Genomic DNA, 23,208 nt, shown 5'->3' with positions numbered 1-23,208 from the left:
TAGAGTGAGTAAAAGTAAAAACACATTAGGAAGGTTTCTGTTCCTTGCAATTATAATGAGAAGGAAGTGAAGGAAGGAAATGTGAGCAGTGTGCGGAAACAGGCCACTTCCTGTCACAGTAAAATGTTCTGCATTTCTTGAATACAATTAAAGCAAATCAGCTGGTACTACCATAAAACTCAAACTCATGACAAAAATAAAAAATAAAACAAAAAACAAACAAACTTACCTTTGGTTAGATTGTATATGGCCCATGAGAAGAACATTTATCTTCAATCTGAATTTCCCTTCTTGATTTGTTTAAATTGTTATTTATTTTAAATTGTGTTTGACAGGTGATATAGTGATTAAAACCACTTTAAACAGCATCAGGAACAAAGCAGATTCATCCAGGCAAACACTGAGCATCCTCAGGCCTGAGGACATTAATCTTTGGTTTTAAAAAAAAAAAAAAATCAATCACATTTTTTTTTTGACGTTCATGCTTCCATGGGAAAACAAAACAAAAACTTGTAAATTCTCGGGATTCAGTTTTTCTTAATAATTATGGGATACGTGAAAGTTTTATTTAGTTGGCTGAATTTATTTTTGTTTTGTTTTTTTAAACGTCTTTCCTAAAATGGACTACAAAATAAATGAAGCAAATTAAGCAAATGTTGGAACACTTGAGAAGCTTGACATTTGATATAAAAACAAACAAGACACCCCCCGCGCAAAAAAAAAACAAACCTAAATCCCACCATGCCTTATTACCCAGTGAAAGTTTTTTAACAGGAGAAAGAAGAAACAACTTTTATATCAATAATAACCATGATTGAGTGCGAGATTTACTGAGAGTGTTATGTTAGAACAATTTCAACTTCCTGAGGATTGTCTTTGCAATAATTTTCAAAAAACAAAAAAAACAAACAAACAAACAAACACACACAAAAGAATATAAATAATATGGAAGCCAGTTACAACCAGAAATATGATTATAAAAAAACAGACAAAAACTAAAATGAAAAATCCAGACTATACACTTACCTTAAAAAAAAATAAAATAAACCATATAAACCAGATTGACATTTTCAAAAGTTTAAAAAAAAAAAAAAAAAAAAAAAAAGGAAACGTGACAAACAAGCAAAAAGTCACTTTTAAGAGAACATGAGAAACTAATTTTTATTTTGTGCACCAACTTGGCTATTGACTAAATATTTTTGGCTTAAATTGGCTTCCGTACATCGTCAAATACACAATCAAATCATAACCAACATACTCATAACAGTTAAAGGTTTGGGAAATTCTAAATCAACACCAGTTAATTATATTACAGTTATTTACTTTGCATTTACTGGGTAATTTCTAAAGCTGCCCGCTTCTCAGACACAAACTATTTTATCATTTCAGGTAACATAATGCCTTTTACACAAAATACAGATTATATAGAGTGTATTTTTTGGTAACCATTGGGACTCCATACTAGTGTATAAGAGGCTTTAATCTCAGTGCGCTTCTTCACAGTGAAAGCACAGGATGAGTTAGATTAGCAGAGGATATATTGTGGTTACATTTGGGCAGAGATGATGGTGCCTCAGGCGTTGGTGGTAGGTCCGTCCTTCTTGCTGATCTGACAGTAGAGAGCCATGGAGAAAGCCAAGCCGAAAATCTGCAGGAACAACAAATGACTCATTATTAAAACTTTAATAAAATAAGACAAAAGAAAATATAAAAATGGTAATTGTTAATCTTTGGGTCTCTTCCACATGGCGGGTCTTTTGCCCCATCCCCTTCCCCCTCACCCCCAGCTGGTCGCAGCAGACAGCTGGCGCTCCCTAAACCTGGTTCTACAAGAGGAATCAGGCACCCCCAGGCAACTGTTTTTGTGATTTGGCGCTATATAAATAAAATTGACTTAATGCCAATTAATTAATTAATCTGCTTTTTGCATGTTCTACAATTTTTCTATCAAGAGAAAAAAAAAAAACTTAAAAATTAGAGTATGACTTTTTATCGAGTGAACTCAAATGTCCCCTGAAGTGATGTGGTGACTGTATGTGTCAGCTCACCAGCAGGACGGCGATGCCGAAGGCAATTCCCAGCACTATCACCATATTCTCCTTCATCAGGTTGACGATTCGGGTGGAGCAGGGCTGCAGGGTGAGAGCAGAGCAGCGTGGGTTATTATGGTTCATTTAACTGTGTCTCAGCGATGAGAGTAAAGTAAGAGTGTGGATTTCTTGTTCAGATATAAAGTGAAATCAGATTCCTGCTGGGATGCTCAATCCAGTGTTCAGCAGTCACAGCCTTACCGTGCTGTAGTAACCTTCTGAGCCACACTCAGCACCGGGGACAGGGGTGGGACTGTTGGTGACGTTGCAGCGACAGGATTCTGGGAATGGATCTGGAGACCAGTCTGTCTTTCCGTTCACAAGACCACAACACTTGAGCTGGGAAGAAAATACAAATAGGATTGGAACTAGTGTAATAGTTCTAGTAAAGCCCTTATTGCTGTTCAGCCTGTCACAATACAGAGGCTTTCCAAAAGTATTTGGCCCCCTTGATCTTTTCCACATTTTGTCACATTACAGCCACAAACAAGAATCAATTTTATTGGAATTCCACGTGAAAGACCAACACAAAGTGGTGTACACGTGAGAAGTGGAACAAAAATCATACATGAGTCCAAACATTTTTTACAAATAAATAACTGAAAAGTGGGGTGTGCGTAATTATTCAGCCCCCTGAGTCAATACTAGAACCACCTTTTGCTGCAATTACAGCTGCCAGTCTTTTAGGGTATGTCTCTACCAGCTTTGCACATGTAGAGACTGAAATCTTTGCCCATTCTTCTTTGCAAAACAGCTCCAGCTCAGTCAGATTAGATGGACAGCGTTTGTGAACAGCAGTTTTCAGATCTTGCCACAGATTCTCGATTGGATTTAGATCTGGACTTTGACTGGGCCATTCTAACACATGGATATGTTTTGTTTTAAACCATTCCATTGTTGCCCTGGCTTTATGTTTAGGGTCAGTCTCAAGTCTTTTGCAGACTCCAAGAGGTTTTCTCCCAAGATTGCCCTTTTTTTGGCTCCATCCATCTTCCCATCAACTCTGACCAGCTTCCCTGTCCCTGCTGAAGAGAAGCACCCCCAGAGCATGATGCTGCCACCACCATATATGACAGTGGGGATGGTGTGTTCAGAGTGATGTGCAGTGTTAGTTTTCCGCCACACATAGCGTTTTGCATTTTGGCCAAAAAGTTCCATTTTGGTCTCATCTGACCAGAGCACCTTCTTCCACATGTTTGCCGTGTCCCCACATGGCTTGTGGTAAACTGCAAACGGGACTTCTTATGGTTTTCTGTTAACAATGGCTTTCTTCTTGCCACTCTTCCATAAAGGCCAACTTTGTGCAGTGCACGACTAATAGTTGTCCTATGGACAGATTCCCCCATCTGAGCTGTAGATCTCTGCAGCTCATCCAGAGTCACCATGGGCCTCTTGGCTGCATTTCTGATCAGCGCTCTCCTTGTTCGGCCTGTGAGTTTAGGTGGACGGCCTTGTCTTGGTAGGTTTACAGTTGTGCCATACTCCTTCCATTTCTGAATGATCACTTGAATAGTGCTCCGTGGGATGTTCAAGACCTCATAGAGATGCCTCAGGGTTGGGAAACTGACATTTGTCACCATGTATTTACATTGCATCATACCACTGACAGACTTGCAGGCAGTTGAATGCACAGTGCCCTCTGGTGGATGTGTGCAGTATGCACAGTCAATCTCATGACGTGTAGATCTGTATTCAGGCGCAGTTCATCTTAAATTTGATGTCCCAGCATTTTAGTTTATTCCCCCTGGTCATGTGTGAGCAGCAGGCAACTGGTTATTCATTTTTGAGTTACATGTTGGGCTTCAGGAAATGTAAATACAATGAGATACCCTGTATAATACCAGCACATTCAAATACCACAAGTGTGTTTCAAGATTTAGGTTAACTCGTGTATCTGATTGACTGCGTCTAGGAAAGTCTTTCTGTATTACTGAAGAAAAACTGTGTGTGTTAGTTACATCTTTCTGCAGATTCTTCAGGTCACTTTTCACCGTGTCAGGTTGTTTTGCAAGTGGCAACATATCTTTCAACTGCTTGTTCACCCAGTCTTCCATCTGCAAACAGAAACGCAACTTGACGTTTGAGCCTCATCAAAAATAAAATTAAGTAGTCACATAGTCGCTATTTTTACCTTATTCTGGCTCACAGCTCCTGCGATGCCTGCTGCCACCAGGAGGATGAAGATGATGAGAAGGAAGATGAAGAACTGAGGGAACACACATGATATAGATCAACAATTTTTGTAAGACTTGCTGAGGCGAAAAGTTAAGCAAAATGTGTGTTCTGTCCACCTAAAGTTCACACATCTTTTTAATCGACAAAAACATTTGTGTCATAGTAACAAACCAACATATTTCAGTTTTTTAATCTTACAACTTAGCTGAAATAACTTCAACATAGATAGAAACCCACCAGCAGTTGGCAAAAGTTTCAGTTACTGAACATCAGGTATGTGTGTCGGTACAATCCCTCAGTGTAGGTTTCATTAACTAAGTAATGTGTTTTGCTTCGCCTCCCTCCAAAAACATTCCCAAAATAATCAAAATGTGATGCTCACCAGCAGCAACATGCAGCGGCTCTCTCTGTAGGCTCCACAGCAGCCCAGGAAGCCGAGAACCATGATGATCGTGCCGATGGCAATCATCAGGTTGACTGCAGGGAAGTACTGATCGGTGATCTGTGGACAGATGAGGTGGAAGTCAAAGGCAAAGTCAAAGGTTGATCTAAAGTTTTAAAAGCACCTATATGTGTTAGAGAGGATGTTGAAGTTTGTCTTTATGGAATAGTTTACGTGTGATCAGAGAAAATGTGATGAATGTCTGAGTGACAGATGGAAAAATACACAAGGATAAAGGCAATGTGAAGTGAGTGCACGTTTCAGATGACTGGTCCTGGTTGCTGACCATGAGAGTAGCTCTGATGCGATACATAAAGCTCTGAAGGCAAAGCTGGAATCACAGTAAGTTTTATTTACCACATATTCTCCCTGAAGAATGAAACAAAGTCACCTTTTGAGTGTTACCACAGATGATATAAACACAGTAAAGACTTATTCTTGTATGAGAGGTCCACACATCATCTGGAATCCATTGAAGAGACCCACTGTCACACCACTATACTACACCATCGCCTGCACAAAGCCTTAGAACATGCACTTCTGTGCTCATCTATGCAATACTGCAGTCTCTTTAAAGTCCATCACTGGCTCACCTGGTTTCCACCCTTGCTGACTCTCAGGTAGATGGAGACGGCTAGGATGAGGCAACCGCTCAGCTGGAGGGAGAAGAAGATGGAGATTAACCGAATGAGCCAATTTTACAGAATCTGGCGACATCTGGTGGTGAAACTCTGCAGCAGCGCAATAACAAAATAGACATTGTGACATTTAACAAGCACTTCAATCCTCCCTGGAGGAAAAAGCTCTAAAGCTTACCTTTAACATCCAAGTCAGGGGAAAGAAAAGTTTTCAGAATTTGTAATGCATGGCAATATTTCCAGGTATATACACATGATAATATTTAACATGGGGCAGACAATTACCAGCAGGAATAAAATGGACACATCTACTCAAAGGTGACTTTCTTGTAAATACAAGATTGTTTGTGTAGTGTTGCTGAAATTGCTTATTTTGGTGCAAATGACGAAAAAAAATTTTTTATTTTTTTTTATATCTACCTTTTAATGTTTTAATTTTGATTTTCTGATTCTGCCATTATCAATGTCCTCCAGTAATGAGAGTCAAAGCTATGCAGCAGCATCACATTTAGACATGACACAGCACTGCCTAATCATGTTAAAGTAAAAATTACAACATTGTCCTTTATTTTCATCAATCATACTGATTAGAATAAGATTAATACATTTAAAATACATTTGATAAAAATCATAAGAGAACACTTACAGAAGGAATAGAGGGACAGAGTCCAAATAAATAAAAATCAATAAATGGTTTGACTAGGGTTACCAAAACATCTACCAGTTACCATAAGATCCTTTGTCACATCCAGCTTACTTTGAGCTGCCGCCCCCCCAAATAAATAAATAAATCTGACACTTCTCATGTTTCCAGAGTTTTTTATGTGAGGTCCTGATCACATGTGCATAAGTAAGCAGAGATTGTCACAGCTGTGAACCAAATTAAGCCACATCTGTCTGGTTAGTTTGATAACGTTCGCCGCCAACCACATATTTCTAACTGAAGAACAGGGAGATGGGACTGAGCAAAAAGGAATGAAAAAACCCTTTTACACTCCAACAAAAGGTGTGTGTGTGTGTGTGTGTGTGTGTGTGTGTGTGTGTGTGTGTGTGTGTGTGTGTGTGTGTATTTTTTTTTTTTTTCAGGATGCAACACCTCAAACTGCACCTGAGATAACAGCTAGTAGTGTTATCTCCCTGGTACTGATCTGTGTGGACTGTGTCTAGGATTTAGGCGGCTGGAACAAACATTGCTCAAATATCTCTAAAAGTAAAACCCTGGTTAACTTTAAAAAGGTCACAATTAGTGATTTAAAGTTACAGTCAGCTCTTTCCCTGTGCACGTGTTCTGGGTCAGTTCCTCGAAAACATGCCCAGCTGGGGGAAAGTAGATTTCCGTGATTAAAAAGGTCACAGATATACAGCAGGGTCAGGTTCCTAGTCAATCACAGGAATGTTAAGCAGCAGCATAGCATTGACTTCCTAGATCGTCTGTTTCCTATAGTACATTTTGTACACTGAAAAACACATTGAGGTTGTTTTCTCCTTGTGGCTACAATTAGATTTAAAAGACAAAAGATGGACTTTCAGATGAAGTCGGAGGGACGTGCTCATTTCTAAGAACAAAGTCATTAAAAGGTCATAACGGCAGGAAGGACGCACACTTCAAGTTCTTTATGGGGAAACCTTTTCTGCACAAACATTTTCTATACTGAAAAGTGTTTGAGCATTTAAAATATTCTCATATTCCCACTCATAAAGCATTTTAGCTGTAACCCCTGCATATTGACACACAAAGTCATTTAATTCACTTAAAAAGTAAAACTGGTGATTAGAAGCAGTGAAAGCTTGAGAAGGTTTACAGTTTTGTCATATTTGGGCTGCTGCTTTCCCCTTTTAAAATCATTTTGTTTGAAAATCTGTGACGGGAGAAGTCTTGACCAAGTGCACAGAGGAAAGCTGTACAGATCATTATGAGATTAACAAAAATGACAAACTCATAACATATGCAGAATTAAAACAAGTCGGAGCTCCTCAAACCCCCCCCCCCCCCAAAAAAAAAAAAAAAAAAACAAAAAAAAAAAACGCTCTGTGTCATTTCCCGTGCTTTCAATCGTCCTCGATATCACACACAAACAAGTCGTAGACATCTTTTGGGCAGATGACAGCAAAGTGACGTTCAGTCTGGTTTAACAACAAACAAAACCCTGCTGATGGCGATACTGCCCGAGGTGAAACATAACAAAACTCAGTTTTTGGACTCTACATTTGCTGTTGAGACATCTGCCCTCATGTAGTAAAGAACGAATAGAGGCCAAAAACACAGACGTGTCCCACCTGCAGAGTCAGACATTTGGTTCTGGGTCTCACAACTTCCAGGAGAGTGTGTGCAAATCAGTACCAATAACTGGGAACCGCCCTTTGTCAGGTGAGTGGGCGTGCAGCACAGGAGTGTTTCACCTGCTTTATCAGTGGAACAACACACCCAAACAAAGTCATTGTTTTCTTTGGGAGGCGTTGGCGACGGTTGCAGGGGATCATCACAGCACATACACGCAGAGAGACTTTCTGTTAGGAGAAAACCTGCAGAGCAACATGCTATCAGAGACGAACCCGCCCCAGGGAGCAGCGGAAATAAAGGCCGAAGCCTATATGAACTATAAACTACGTCAGGAATTCATCCCAACTTATTCTTTCTCACATTTACCACACGATTTCCTCAGGGATTAATAAAGTACTCAGATTCTGATTTAAAACCTTTTTAACCACAACCCACAGAGGCAGACACGTGGGGCCCTCTTAGCTCTGTTAATGTAATGGGAAACCACTGAAGTCTGTTCACGTGTTGTTGTCGTCACACAGTTTTGTCCTTTTTATGAGTAATTTCACGACATGCACAACTTAACCTTTAAGTGCCTTTCAAGGGTAACGTTGCCTGTTAATTATTTACCATTACTCCACCACAACGGGAAAAACCCAACAAAGATTAAGATTAGAGATCCCAGTGACAGGACGCATGCACACAGGTTAATCTTGACCTCAGACTATTAGTGCTGAATATTATAGAAAAAACAAATACAAACGTCGGTATCATATCAAATTGATACGTGCTGGATCTATGTACTGACATTTTTGTCACTGAAGAAAAACGAGTCAAACATATTCTAGACAAACAAGATCCACCTAGAGTAATTATGTTACGCAGAAAGGTGAGAGGAATTTGGAAGTCCGCAAATCAGAAGTTGTTTCTCATAAAAGCATGACAAAATGTCAACACGTGGGAGGAAGAGAAGAGAGACATGTGAACACATTTCTCAATGTCAAAGACAAGAAGAATAAACCATGTGGAGCAACTCATCAGTAAAAACATGACAGACTTCTACACTTTAGATTTAGTCTACAGTAATCGTTTGGTATTTAATCGACTCCGACTAAAAGAATTTAGATGGTTAAATCAGGAGTAAAACCAGTGAGTACGTCATGATTGGGCATGTTCCCAAAAGCAAGGAATGAGGGTGGTTAATTCCTTAGCACTGATTCACAGTTGGAGACTCATCGTCATTTCACAACACACACACACTGCAGTGTGGCTACTAGTAACCACAGAGCTTTGCAATGCCATGTGACCACCGAAACTGTAAACGCCTCCCTCAGTGAGGTCTCCGAGACACTGCTTCAAGTGGACTGTCAAGTCATATCCGATGGTATCCCACCCAAACTTCCAGTTATTTAAGTTTTTTTATTATTATTATTATTATTATTCAGGAAATAATGAAGCTCTTCACATAAACAAGGAAGCAACATTTTAAAATGACACAGTACAGTTCCTCTTTTTTACTTGTTCAAACATCCCAACAAAAGGTGACACTTGGACTGATTTGTACAAATGTTGTCTCTGAACTCAATTAAATTAAATTCAGAAAGTGCTCACAGAGAATCAGCTGGATTGGTGGCAAGGATAATAGAGGAAGGACACAAAACAGGCCTCACAGACACAGAACCCAGGGGAGAGCCAGCTGTGTGGCCGTTTTGCATTTGGATCTTCCTCTAGTTCGTCTCTGTGGTCATTCAGGATGTTCTAAATCTCATCATCATCTAATCATTTTTTTACCTTATTCAATCTATAAGATGGAAAAAAAAAACCCAAAGGAGAGTGGTCACCCATTTTGTGGTACCATATCTGTGCCTCACTTCACCATTATCCACGGCTGGCTTATTAGATTTCCTTTGAAATATTCAGTTCTAGCAGCAGGTTTACTGACAGCTGCTTTAATAATAATGTATACAAGCGTCCTCTTTGTTATGAAAAATACATAAAACATTGATAAAGCTCAACACTAATGCCACTCGGCTCTGTGCCTCTGGTCGGTGCTGAGTGCTGCAGTAATGCTTCCTGAGGGCTGGTCTGCAGTGGTTTCTGTGGCTGAGTGCTGTACAGAAAGACCTTAAAAGTTCCTTGAAGGACAAGGCGGAGTCGTGTTTGAGCAGATAGGTGGTGAAAGAGGATCTTTCTTTGATGTTTCTCAGCAGAGCACAATATGAAAACCAGCATTAAACGAGCGCCACAGAAAATAAGAGGCCTGCTCAACCCTCGCCACCATCATTAGGTAAACACATCACGTCCGCTGAGTGGCTGTAATTAAGTTGGGATCGATTTGACTTCAGTTCTGGGAATCTGAGAGAAGACCTGAAAATAACCACAGCAGGCTGCAGGAGGAAACCTTTCAAACAGGACGCACTGCTTGATGAGGATTACAAAATGCCAGAAGCTACATGCATGAGTTTATGACCGAATAACGTTTAAACCTGCGAGCAAACACACACACACACAGACACACACACACACACACACACACACACACACACACACACACACACACACACACACACACACACACGAGATGAACATGATAACATGCTTCTGCTTGTTCTGACTGGCTGTGCTCCAAAGACAATGACGTATCCGACTCGTCAGGCTGTAACGACAGAAATGACTTCATAACTGGGCCACTCGGCCAGACCAACACGTTCTTACTCCTTACGCGTAATATTTTACGCTAGGTGACAAATCGCCAACATTTTACGCTTTCGGATACCCAACACGTTCCTAAATGACGAGATTGTAAAAATGAGAAAACACAAGAACCGCTTGGACTCAATCTACACATGTTCGTTCATTTTCTTAAAAACGCTTTGGAAAACACAATTTTATGTCATTTCTGTGCTGGTTAAGGTTAAGAATAGGGCTGGAACGTGTATTACCACGGGACTGTCCTTCCACTGGATTTCACCCACAACCCGACGCGTACCATAAGAACGCGGAAGATAACCTTTGCGTTCCTCAGGAACACCGCGGGACGCAACAAAACCTCGGTATGGTACGCCCCGGGAGTGAGAACGGGCTGGCCAGACGGATACAAGTGCAGATCATGTACAGCATATGAAGCCAGCTTTATGAGCAGTGTTCATCATCTTACACCATAATCTAAAAACCCACAGATTTCACTGAAACTACGGTCTGCTGACACACCTGAAGTGACTCAGAAGACAATAAGACTTGCAGTCATTTATTTCACACAGTTTAATCTGCCTGATCTTCAAACTGACGATAAAATTAAATTGTCAACAGCCTTGGCTTTCATTGTCAAACAAAGACCAGTTTAAAAAATAAAAACATGGCTTAGCCATTGAAGTCACTGAAGAAGTTTTTTAGATCTGGATTCTCTCTGAAGGCCACCAGGTGGTGACAGCTGTGGTTTCAAAAAGACTTCGAGGCCTGAAAACGTTTATAGGAAACCTGAGTTTTTGACCAGACTTCTGTGAACAGTTTACTGCTGGGTTTATCTGCATGGTGATGCTGAAGAAAAAGTCTGTTTTGTAAATCTTGATCACGTCATGGTTGAAAAATTATGGTTATTTGTGCTGTTCTCATTGACTAACAGCACAATTCGCTTGTTGGGGAAAAACTTCACAATTACATGTGAAGTCAGACTAAGATTTACGTTTCCAGCACACCAGCGTTTGTAGTTTTGGCTCTGACGGGGAAAACAAACTCTTGCCTTGCACAAATACGTGCTCTTAAAGTCTTTAAAGTTTTTAGTGGGAGCGGCAACTCAAATACTTCAGCTCCAAAGCTGATAAAGGCCTTCCATTGTTCCGCCTACAAAAAAAAGAGATAATGTATGTTTCCTGCCACCACCAGGTTGGTGTTGAGCAACAACAAAAATTACTCAGTCAAGCTACATGTTGGGCTCCTAGCAGCACAGAATCTGTGGGATGGAGCAAACATTGCTTAGAAAATATGCAAACAGTGCTTTTTAGAAAGACTTCAGTGAACCTCCAAAGACCTACAAACAGCGATGTTTAAAAACAAACAAAAAAACAAAAACATCCAGGGAGCGCCATCATGCTGAATTGCTCAACTCAGGGGCGGAGGGGACAGCCATGCCCAGAAACTGAACAAATACCTGTTTGTGAAGCCAGAAAAATCTGATACAACCAGTTTTACTCAATTGATGGAAAGACAGAGGGAGGTCAGGACACACAAAGAATGCAGAAAAGGGAAAGACTGGGGGTTAAAGAGACCAAATTTAAGAAAAATCTTAATCAAGTTAGAAAAAGTAGAAATATATTGGAAATAAATAAATAGATAAATAATAACTTTAGTATTGAAAGTTGCATCACAGCTTCCTAAACCAGCATGCCACACCTACTGTGCCAGTTGTCAAACTGATTTAGGGACGAGGCCCAAATTAAACAAACTGAATGCTTCAAACACAAATCAAATAAAACCGGCAGGTTTGCAAACTTTTAAATCAGACTCAGTTGAAATCTGTTGAACAGCCTCAAAAACTCAGACGCCACCTGCAAACACCTGCCCAATCCATCACCTGTGAATAAACTGTAAGAACTCAAGTTGTCTTAAATACTCACCCAAAAAAGAAGGTTGAAGAAGAAGAGAAGGTATTTGATACACTTGTTAACAGCCATGGTTTTTCCCTCGATTCACGTCGACCGCCTGCTTCAGAGGACTCGAGCTTCCTGCACAGTAAACACACAGTCTGTTAGATCAGTAAACACACGAGCCTGCTCTACTGTTTCCACCCATTCAGGGTGTGTCCCTCACTGCACCCTCCTCCTCCTGCTTCCACATCTCCTCTCTCTTTTCCTCTTTTTTTTTTTTTTTATATTTTCATTTTCCCTGCAGGATTCCCTCGTTTTTTCCCCCACCAGTTTACTATAATCAGATAAAATTAAGATCAACATATGGAAAGAGCTCATGTTTAAACTCACTGCTCGGCTGAGACGAGAATCTGAATGATACTTCAACAACTAGGATAAAGGAGGATAAACAAACTGTTTCACTTCATCCGTAAGTTCTGACTTCTGATAAGTCAACTGCTGTTGTATGGATAGATGTGTTCAAACATTCACATCCATCTGTATCAGTTTTATACTTGTAAAGCAGCATCCGATGATCTGAATGATCTTCTGCCCGACATCAGCAAAACCAGCAATATAAATCTGACTTTACCCAAGAAGAAGCCACTAAGCCAAAATTCCAGCAAGATTAATGGGATTAGTTTAAGCATGAGAAGGTTCTTTAGTCTTAAATAACCTGTAACAAAAGCCAGAAAATCCTGATTAGGTGGCTTTCAGTTGCAGGGATAATACAGTGGGTGTTTCTGATTCCAGCTGCAGGACTTTTTTTTTTCTTTTTAGGTGGGTGGGTAAGGAAAGCGACAACCTAGCTTCTCTGGAGTTTCCACATTTTACCAAGCTTAGAGGCTGCTTGGTACATTTTCACTCAAACATAAACTCCTGAACCCTCACAAAGTCATTTCCCCATCAGCGGAGCCTGGTTTCAGGGTAAAATCAGATCACCAAACCACAATTTAGACCCCGGTTCTTTTATACATAGTTGAAGACACCAGGCCACCACACTGAAAAGTAAACTTATTTCAGGTTCTTGTTTCATTTGTTTGTGTGCCCGAATTTGTGCATAGTGTTCCTCCTGGTTCCTCTATCACACATCTGACAATAAATGAGAACAAAGCAGCGAGCTGCAAATTACACCTCAGTGTAAACCAGCAGATGGCAGATTAATCATTCACATTACCTTCTGTTTCCGTTCTGTCATTTATTCACTCACTCACTCAGGCCTCTCCCAGGTACACTCTATTCCCCAGGCTTTCACTCCTCACCTGTTCCCAGTTTCCCAATCAGTGCACCTGCCTCCTTGTACCCGATTACCCCTCCAGGATTTCTCCAGTCACTGTTGGATTTTCTGTTCTACCCTAGTGAGTCTTTCCCTAACACCCACACACAGAGGTACAACTTATTTTCTCACTCATCTCAGAATCAGCCACCTTATGTGTCAGTAGATTATTACACATATTATCATCACAACTATTTTAACCTTTTAGTGTAATTTAAAAAGTCCAAATCATTCCCAGCTCACCTTTAATTTTAAATTTCCCAGAAGAGGTTCATGCAGAGGGTAAGATTCTGGCAACAGGGTGAGATGGAGGCAGATGATCCGCGGTAGTGACCCGCGGATCATCCCCTAAAGGAAGCAGTGGAAAATGGAAGAAAACGATAAACTAATGGCCTCTCAGACTGGTATTAATTTCCAGCAGACAGTGTAAAAATTAACTAACTACAATCACTTTCACTTTATATTACTATAATATAAACTACTATAACTATACATACTGAAAAACCCCCCACAAAAATAAAGAATTTCCTCAATATATGCAAACAGATACTTTGCATATATTTGTATATACTGTTGGTGTTAGAATGAAAACACCAACAGTCGAAACATATTTAAAGTTTTTATCAAACCAGCTGATTCCTTTAGAAGAAGGGCATTCAATGTGTAGTGAATCATTAGCCTATTTTAATCTTATAGAGTATGAATGAATTAAATAAAAACTAAACATAGTTGTTGAGAAGTTCTGTCAGTAAAATGTGCTTTTAAGTCGCCATCTAACGGCAGCTGTATGAAAATACAGCAGAGTGAGTGCACACCTGTGTAACTCCAGCTTCCCCTTCACTGTCTGTGAGCTCACAGATACCCTCACACCTGTGTCTGGTTATTGTTTCTGAAGGTTCTGAGTATCAGGGGCTGATCTAGAAGGGTGGCATGGGGTAAGTGCCACCCCAAAATGATCTCTTACCATCCCAAGTGCCACCCTAGTTTTGCATATAACAGTGTTGTTTATTAAAATAAGATAGCATTAACACTTTGAGCGTAGTTACAGTTAACAGTGAATATAAATGCTAAAACTGAATATATTGCATAGTGTAACCCCCCTCCACCATTAACAAATGGTTCAGCCCATCGCGCAGACCGGTTTTTTTTTTTCTTCTTTTTTTCCAGTAGTAAGCAATGCTTATGATTGTGCCAGAGCACATTCTGAACAACACCATGGGGATTTCAGAGTTCGCACAGGTGGTTGGATGTTACACTCTGGAAATGGAATGAAGGTGAGTGTTATTAGCCCTCTGTGGTCCACGGACACGCTGCACCTCCAAATCACATGACTGATGTAAGCTGACGCAGCAACAAGCTGCAGCCACGTTGACTCGGTTTTTCAGCTCATAGTGAAAGTTCGGACTTCAAAGTATACACCGGTTTTTAAATTTTAATTACAGGCCAGTAATTAAAGTTATGGAGTTATGAAGTTATGTTAAATATATATAAGCCATGCTTTTTTTCTAAACACGGTTTTGTGTGTGTGTGTGTGTGTGTGTTTATTTAAAGCGTTTTCTAAAGACGGCTCGAAAACAGTAAAGAAAAGAAAAAAGGCACTTCTTTCCTATCGGTGGAAAAATGTACCATGTCGACCAAATTTTTTTTAAAGTCATGTAGGATTTGGTTGTTTCGGAAGAGGGAGGGGAGAGTTTTGGGAGTGACAGTAAAGGAGAGAGCCAGAGTGAGCGAGTGAGAGAGAGACAGTTTTTAGATGTGGGAGATTTGTGACGTTTAGTGTGAAGTTAGTATAGTTAGTCTGTCGTGTAGTCGTTGTTTTGTTTTGTGTGTCAGTGAGGGGACTAACGAATGTCCCCTGAGGGAATGTCACAAAAGCACACATTTTTAGATAAATAGTTGTATATTTTTACAAAATGTGTGCATAAGTTTTCAAAATGTACAATTTATATTTGCATTTCAAGTTATAAAAATAATAACTGACTCAACATGTCTGGGTTTTTTTTTTTTTTACAGTAGAAAAATACTACCAGGATTTTAAATTTCCTGTGTGATTTCAGATCAGTAATACTAAGTATTTCAATGAAAAAACAACTAAATTTGGTGTGATAAGTCGTGAGGTTGAGCTGCAAAGAATGAAACCAAATAAGGCAAGGGGAAAAAATAAAATGAAAACAATTTGAGGGTGAAATACAAATGTAAAATCAAGTCGCCTCAACAATGGCCAGTTATATTTTGGACCTCAGTGGGTTAATCCAACAAATCATGAAAAATTAAGTGTAAATTTTTGTTCGTGACAGTGCAGATTTCTGACATTTTGTGTAATTTAAGTATGTAACAATTTGATTTTTTTCTAACAAAAAACAGTGAAACTGAAGTTGAACTTGTGTTTGTAAATGAACCGCCCCATGTTGTGTAGCTTTCTGGATTTTATACTTATTGGTCTACATATTTATTTATCATACAGGCTACACAGTACATAAAATCAAAACTCACATTTTTTATGTAACTAAAGTGTTTAATTATGTGGGCTACAGAAAATAATTGAATTAGACTATATTTTTAGAAAAAACGTGTATACTTACTGCATTTGAATCATTTTAACTATAAGTAAACACCTACATATGTGTTTGGGGAAAAAAAGGCTTTGATTTTGCCACCCTAAGAAAATTTCTCTAGATCCACCCCTGCTGAGGATTCTTTTAAAATAAAAAAAATTACACGAGGGTTTGAGCTGTTACTAAGAAGGCATCAATGCTAAAACAAAAGACGTCAGTTTAGACTTGAATTAAAAGAATAGATGCTCATACAGGAGGAGATTGATATCCAAGTGTCAGGAACTGGAGTGAGAAGTGTCATTCAAAGAGAGCCACACAGTACAGAACAAGCCTGGCAGATGTAGGATGCAAAAAAAATTTAAAGACCCTGGAAAGAAAACAAGTGAGAGACATCTAAAGACTTCAGAGTAACTGCCCAGACACTCGTGAAGGAGTTGGCTAATGAAAACAATCACTCAGACTCTGCACAGGAATTAACTGTGAGGTCGCAGACCAAGAAAAACTCCACTTTTGCAGAAGAGACTAAAGTGTGTTAAGGACAACCTGGAGACAGATTATTCATGCTAGAAGTGAGTATGTTACTCAGATGAGCTCAAACTGGAGCTCTTTGGTCACAGAGACGCAGCTTATGTTGTTTTTAAAGAGAAAAGCGAGAGAAGTACAACCCGAAGTAGAGCGTCCCAACATTGAACCACGCTGGTGGGAATACTGTGAACGTTACTGGCTGACCTCCACAAAGCCCTCACTCCCACTGAAAATGTGTGAGGTGAACTGAAGACCAAGGTCCGTACCAGAAGGCCATTGAATGTGAAGGAACTGGAGAGATTCACGGGACATGTGCGATGTGTTTCTGTGTGTAAAGAAAATAATGTGAGCATTTAAAATAAAACTGGGGTGTTTGAAAAATCCTTGAACCGCTCTGGATCAGCTCTCCACTTCTTTGCCTTCTCGAGTCTCTGAGTCGTTGCTGGTTTTTCTCTGCCAGTTTTGTTTTTCCCATCATTTATTCAGCAATGGTCTTCTGAACCCTCTATCCACCCTGACCTTCTCCCTTTTGCTGAAGGTCCGTCTAACTATTCTTCAAAGTTTGGCTGGAGATTATATACGTTGTCAAAAGAACTGGGGGTCATTTTAAGCTTTATTCTTTAATGAAATATTAAATGTTTCATTCTTTGTCTTCTCACTGAGTGTTTTCTTATTTTTAGGAAATATCTGCTGGTTCCCCATGTGCTCACATGCTGTCCTTCCTGTTCCTGCACTCTTATAGTGCAGTCTGGTCTGCCCGTACACGTCTTACACGTGGGGTGTAACAACCTGAGTTACCGTTTAAATGAAGCGCAGCTCATAGGACGGTCCGGAGTGATGTCATACTGACATTTTTCAGGCTGTGAATGTGACGTGTAAGAAGCAGGGAAGGAAAGCAAGCTGTGGTGACTTTCTCTGGGCACGTTGGAAGTGGTAAGAAGACTTAAATATTTAATGTAATGATTCATTTCAGTGGAGCATTAAAGAAAAATGTAAGGAACTGTAACATAATCTGGATTCTCTGAGACTCAGCATGTCAGGACTCGTCTCACAGAGCCCGACACAGATGATTGTCTTCTTTTCTTTAGAAGAAAACACCCAAACTTTTGCTCATTTACCTGATTTATACAGCAATTTTTCCTACATTTAGTGGAAATTTCAATCAAATTAGTCCATGCATGGATGTAAATGTTCACTCGTGTGGAGTGAACAAAAACACACACAGCAGCACAGTGACTGACCCCTAAAACGAGAAAAGGACTAAAAACACTGAGTTTGCATCCGGTGATCTGGTGTCACTGCTGCGTTTGTTAAGAATCCAGAAGGCTATCAACACTGCAAAAGCTAAACTTAGGACATAATCAAAGCAAACTGAATCATTTTAGGTCTTAACTGCACTTTAATATTGCTCTAATATTTATTTAAAGTATGCGAGCAGACAAATTCACAAGAAGAAGCTTTTATCACAGCAGCGTAATGCTCATATTCATACAAGAATAACACAAACATCCCATCTATTTCTGCTTTTTGGTTTATCAGGAAGCCACAATGACGTCTACTAAAGAAGCTCTTTGGCGCACTCTTGAGCATCTGACAGCTGAACAGTTCAAGAACTTTAAGTGGTTCCTGAAGGAGGGGGATATGGAAAACGGTTTTCCAGCCATCCCAGAGGCCCGACTGGAAGGAGCGGACAGGTTGGATACGATCGATCTGATGGTGCAAAAATACCGCTGTCCAGGAGCTGTGCAAAACACCATGAAGATCTTAAGGAAGATAAACAGAAATGATCTGGTTCAGGATTTGTCAAACCAGTCAAATGAAGGTAAAAATATGAAGAGCTGAAAAATAAAGGTTCACATTAGTTGCATGAATGATTGCATTTAATACAGCTCGAGAAAAATCCTCAATAAAAAAGTTGTTTACAGCTTTTCCTGTTTTGGCTTGTTTTAGACCACAAGATCTCTGCAGCGCTCCCACGTGATGATGAGACAAGGAGGGCCAAACTGAGGGAGATGAAAGCCCAAATTGATCTGAGGATCAAGGAGAAGCAGATGAAGATCTGTGAAGTCAGACGCACAGCAGAGCTCAGCAGGAAGTCTGCAGAGCGACAGACCTCAGACAGCAGGAGGGCGTTTGAAGCGCTGGTGGCCTCTGTCCAGAGCAGTCTGGATAAAATCATTGGAGAGATCGATGAAAAGCAGAAAATGACACAGAAACAGGCTGAAGGATTAATCCAGCAGCTAGAGCAGGAAATCTCTGAGCTGACCAAGAGGAGCGCAGAGGTGGAGCAGCTTACCAAAGACCAACGTGACTTCCTGCCAAGCTTCTCGTTCACAAATGAGATGCTGACAGAAGCCAGGTTCCCCCAGCCATCTTACAAAGAAACTGTGACTCAGCTGAAGGAAAAACTCAGCAAAGACATGGAGATGTTTCTCGCTGTGACTGAGCTGAACAGGCTCCGGCAGTTTGCAGTGGATGTGACACTGGATCCAGACACAGCACATCCCAACCTCATCCTGTCTGAGGACGGGAAGCAAGTTCGCTGTGGTGACATAAAACAAACTCTCCCAAACAACCCAGAAAGATTTGACCGTGCTATTAATGTTGTGGGAAATCAGAGCTTCTCTTCAGAAAGCTTTTACTATGAAGTTCAGGTTAAGGAGAAAACCTCCTGGGATTTAGGTGTCGTTAAAGAGTCAATAAATAGGAAGGGATCAATGTATGTGAGCCCCAAGGACGGCTTCTGGATAATATGTTTAAGGGCAGGAGAGTACAAAGCCTCACGTGTCCATCTCAGTGTGGACTCTCAGCCAAAGAAAGTGGGAGTGTTTGTGGATTATGAGAATCATTCGGTCTCTTTTTATAATGCTGAATCCGCACAACTCATTCATTGCTACACTGACTGCTCCTTCAAAGAGAAACTCCGCCCTTTCTTCAGCCCCGGGACTCTTCATGGTGGCCAAAACTCCACTCCGCTCATCATCTGTCCTGTCTACGGCAACTGTCAGATCTGATCAATCATCCTTACAACTGCGTGAGACTCGTCATAGAGTCGTCAGCTTCTCCACCTTTATTTATTTATCACCCCTAAGTGGACATCTGAAAACAAAAGGTCCAGATGACTGTGACAGACTTATCACACCAAACCCTCAGCCAACATTTGAGTGGTTCACTGTTAACCCGATGGGAGTGTTCAGGGGTTAATATAGTTTGTAGTATTCAGAGGGTCCAGTGTGGCCCTCTGAATAGCACAAAAATGTAATCAACCCTTCACCGACCCCATGTCACACAGCAGCATCAGGATTGGGTCTCCAGTCGTTAAACAGATGGTGTCATATGGGGCTGTTTGAATTGTTTATTTTATCATCAGTTTTACAGCCTTCAAACTTAGATTTGTGTGTTGTTAGTCGTGATCTTGTGGAAGGTGTCACAGAAGGGCCACAGTTTTACGCTCAGTACAGTGTTCCCTGACAGATTTATTCTCGGCATTCAGTTACATGGTTGAACAGGTAACTTTGGCCTGAGCTTATTTAAGACCATGCCGGTGACCACTGCACATGAGGTTCGGTGTCATATTTTACTCTAAAAGTTCAGGGTTTGGTCTAAACTCTAGAGAAGAAAAACCTTCCCGCACAATCAGAGAGAGACTGGTTTTCAGCCTTCAGGGTCTTATTTAACACACAGACAGTCATTTTTCAAACATCTCCTCCCTCCAGCAGATCATGTTTTACTTGCATGTCGAGTGGGGGGATCCAAACTGCGACGGCAACCATTCTAACTTTGCATGCAGCTAGCAGGAGAAAAACTCATTCAAATGCAGGTGTGGTTTTTCTACATTTAGACTCTGTGGTCTCACAAAGGCGCGTCTTTCACCATCCGCGATCTCATACTTTCTAATGCCCTCTTTTTGCAAAATGGAGCAGACATGGTTTCAATTTTCCCACTGATAGTATCAAAGAATATAGACAGTGTAGTGCCTTTAAAATGGCACTACACTAGTTTAAATACATTATTACAGGAAATATCATGACTGTCCAGTTCATCCATAACATTTTTCTTCAGTGTCACCTTCTTGTTCCTCATGCTTATTCTGATGGTGTTTCATAGAGACATTTTTCCTAGTCCACTGTGCAATGCCACCACTCACTTAGTGCTTACTTTCATTTTTCTTTCTGTGTTTGAGCAGGGATGTCAGACTCCTTTTGTCATAAGCTACTTTGATGTTAAGTGAATCAGACCAGTGAAACTGACCTTTCTGTCAGTGTAACTACACAGTTACACCAACACATCTTAATATAAGGCAAAGAAGTGCCGTTTTAACTGTACACCTCAGTTTTTCTGCATGATAAAGAAATATTGCTGTTGGGTCATTCCATCTTCTGCTCGACAGGAGCAACAGAAAAAAATCCTAAAATCTGAACGACCGTGGTCTAAAAAAAGACACACATATTTAACAAAATCATTCTGAAATCACATGAAAGTGGGTTGATGGATGACAAAAAGGTTTCTGAAGTTTCTCTGTGGTCATTATATACGGTAAAACTTTGGATGATAATATTTTTTTGTTCAAATCAGAGATGGTCAAACATAAAATTTTAAAAAGTTTGCTGATTTAAGATGGAATAAATAAATTTGTAAATTTACAGAAGATCTGGCAGCTCATTGTCCAGACTCTCCTGTAATTTCAAAAGTGAAGATTTTGTTAAAATTCTGATTTTTAATTTTTTAAATACAGATTTTTCTCTGATAAATGCTAAAAAAAAAATCAACAACAGCAGTGTTCTGTCATTTCATTTGGAGTACAAATGGCAGTGGGTGAGGTCTTTATCAGTAGGAAAAGCTGTGACCAGTAAAAGTTTAATCTGGCCCCCGGGCCTTATTTTTGACACACCTGGTGTAAATGATTTGTTTTCAAACACTTTTTTTTCTTCTTCTTCAAGAAAGCCATCTTTACTGTTTACTAGAAAAGATCCACACTGAATTTTACTTTAATAAAGATGGATAATGTCATCAGTCTTTTTTTATGTCCCACATTAGCAGCACCCCCCCCCCCCCCCCCCCCCCCAAAAAAAAAAAATTTGCTGCAGTTTCCCTTCGTATTTGAGTCCCTTTGTATTTCATTTTCATTTCAGTGACTGCGTTGATATGTTACCTGTATGCAAACTTCCTAAAGTAATAAAGACACGATGGGCAGCTGATTACAAAATAACTTAATCACCAGGACACATAAAACTGTACAGTAATAACAAAAATTACCTGCTTTGAGCTGGAGCAATAGATGATTCAATCAACAGGAACCAGCTGTGCTAACGAGCCTCTGTGCTGCACTTCCTGATGTAATGTTTCAGTAAACTGAGTAGCACTAAAATCAGAAAACACCAACCAGAGGATACAGCGTGGTTTCATCATTAGATGCCGGAGCAGTACTGTTGGGTCTTGTGTATTGCAGTTAACCGCCATGACTTACTGACACGTTTTCATGAAAACACCCTGCAGTCCTTGACGTCGGCCATTACTGGCCCACCAGCCCTGTGTGAGCTGAAGTGAAGCTCATTAGAAAGTTTAACACAATTATCTGAGACTTTATCTCCAAACTGACATTCAAGTCTCTGGTTTGTGTTTCAAACTGCAGACTTCAATCCTTTTAGTCATTCAGCAGGGCTGCGTTTGCATTTTTGATTAAATCTGTTCTTACAGGACTCTGCAGTGCTGTGGAAAACTGAGTCCACAGTCAATGATTCAGTAGCTGTAGCAGTAACTACCTGCAGAAACTGTTTCCCTTTGTGACTCGTCTCACATCACTGTGAAGGAATTTTGGACCTCTTGTTCACAGCATTGCTCGAGGGTCCTGCAGCATTTCAGTCATTCTGTTGGAGATCAGCTGCTTTGCTTGGGGTTGTTCACCTGCTGCATGACCCAGTTTGAGTCAAGCTTCAACTGTTGAGCAGATGACTCACATTTTTGGTATTCAGTGCTGTGCAAAAGTCTTGAGCCACCCCTCATCTCTTGATAATTTGTGTCCGAGGAGCCAGACTTTCTACTGATTCCTTAAAGTGGTTTCGAGCAGTAGTTCTTCAGCTTTTTGAAGGTCTTTCAAAGCTTCTTTTGTCAGACATTAGCTGCCTTTCCAGTCCTTACACTGGACCATTTTAGAAGAATTATTTATTTTTGTTTGTTTAAGCCGCTTCACTCTGACCTGAGGTTCGCTGAATTATATATGAACTGGACTGAAAATCAGTGGCAGTAGGTCTGATGGAGTCATGAAAACATATTTGAAATTTTTGACTCACATTATTGTCAGTATGTATGGAGGAGGCCAGGAGGGAGGTCCAACAGTGAGTGTCTGCAGCCATGTGTTAAACATGGCGGAGGCTCTGCCATGACTTCTGGTACATCTTTCGCCACCTTACAATGAAGCGATTGCAGCCATTCCCCAACTGTGTGAATGGTACTCATAGCCATTGATCAGTAGTCTTTGATTAATGGACTTGTGCTACATCCATATGGACAGAATCAACCTTTTGGGATTTTCTTGTAAACTTTAAATAATGTGAAAATTAAATTACAAACTATTTCTTTCAAACACTCTGAAGGAAATGACACGTGATGAGCTGAAGACGTTCTA

General features: G+C 40.2%; 2 protein-coding genes across 2 annotated transcripts; one reads left to right on the top strand and one right to left on the bottom strand.

Moving 5' to 3' along the window:
- Positions 1–562: 562 nt before the first annotated feature.
- LOC147310048 (tetraspanin-8-like) lies at positions 563–13,490 on the bottom strand. Its single transcript, XM_086269409.1, has 9 exons — positions 13,405–13,490; positions 12,219–12,326; positions 5,301–5,363; positions 4,648–4,767; positions 4,222–4,296; positions 4,049–4,144; positions 2,292–2,429; positions 2,049–2,132; positions 563–1,648 (listed from the first exon to the last, which is right to left on the bottom strand). Exons 2-9 carry the CDS (start codon positions 12,273–12,275, stop codon positions 1,574–1,576), a joined length of 708 nt encoding a protein of 235 aa, XP_086125535.1. The 5' UTR covers positions 12,276–12,326; positions 13,405–13,490; the 3' UTR covers positions 563–1,573.
- A 1,079-nt stretch (positions 13,491–14,569) lies between these two features.
- Positions 14,570–21,593, top strand: LOC147310047 (putative E3 ubiquitin-protein ligase TRIML1). Its single transcript, XM_086269407.1, has 4 exons — positions 14,570–14,777; positions 17,264–17,516; positions 18,123–18,405; positions 18,534–21,593. Exons 3-4 carry the CDS (start codon positions 18,132–18,134, stop codon positions 19,595–19,597), a joined length of 1,338 nt encoding a protein of 445 aa, XP_086125533.1. The 5' UTR covers positions 14,570–14,777; positions 17,264–17,516; positions 18,123–18,131; the 3' UTR covers positions 19,598–21,593.
- Positions 21,594–23,208: the final 1,615 nt, after the last annotated feature.

This window comes from Aulonocara sp. 'chitande type north' Nkhata Bay, linkage group LG17 (assembly GCF_057382095.1).
Source record: "Aulonocara sp. 'chitande type north' Nkhata Bay isolate Kocher_YH1m ecotype deep benthic linkage group LG17, A_spYH_male_GT1.1, whole genome shotgun sequence".
Taxonomy (NCBI): domain Eukaryota; kingdom Metazoa; phylum Chordata; class Actinopteri; order Cichliformes; family Cichlidae; genus Aulonocara; species Aulonocara sp. 'chitande type north' Nkhata Bay.
This window is presented reverse-complemented; position numbering and strand designations above follow the sequence as displayed.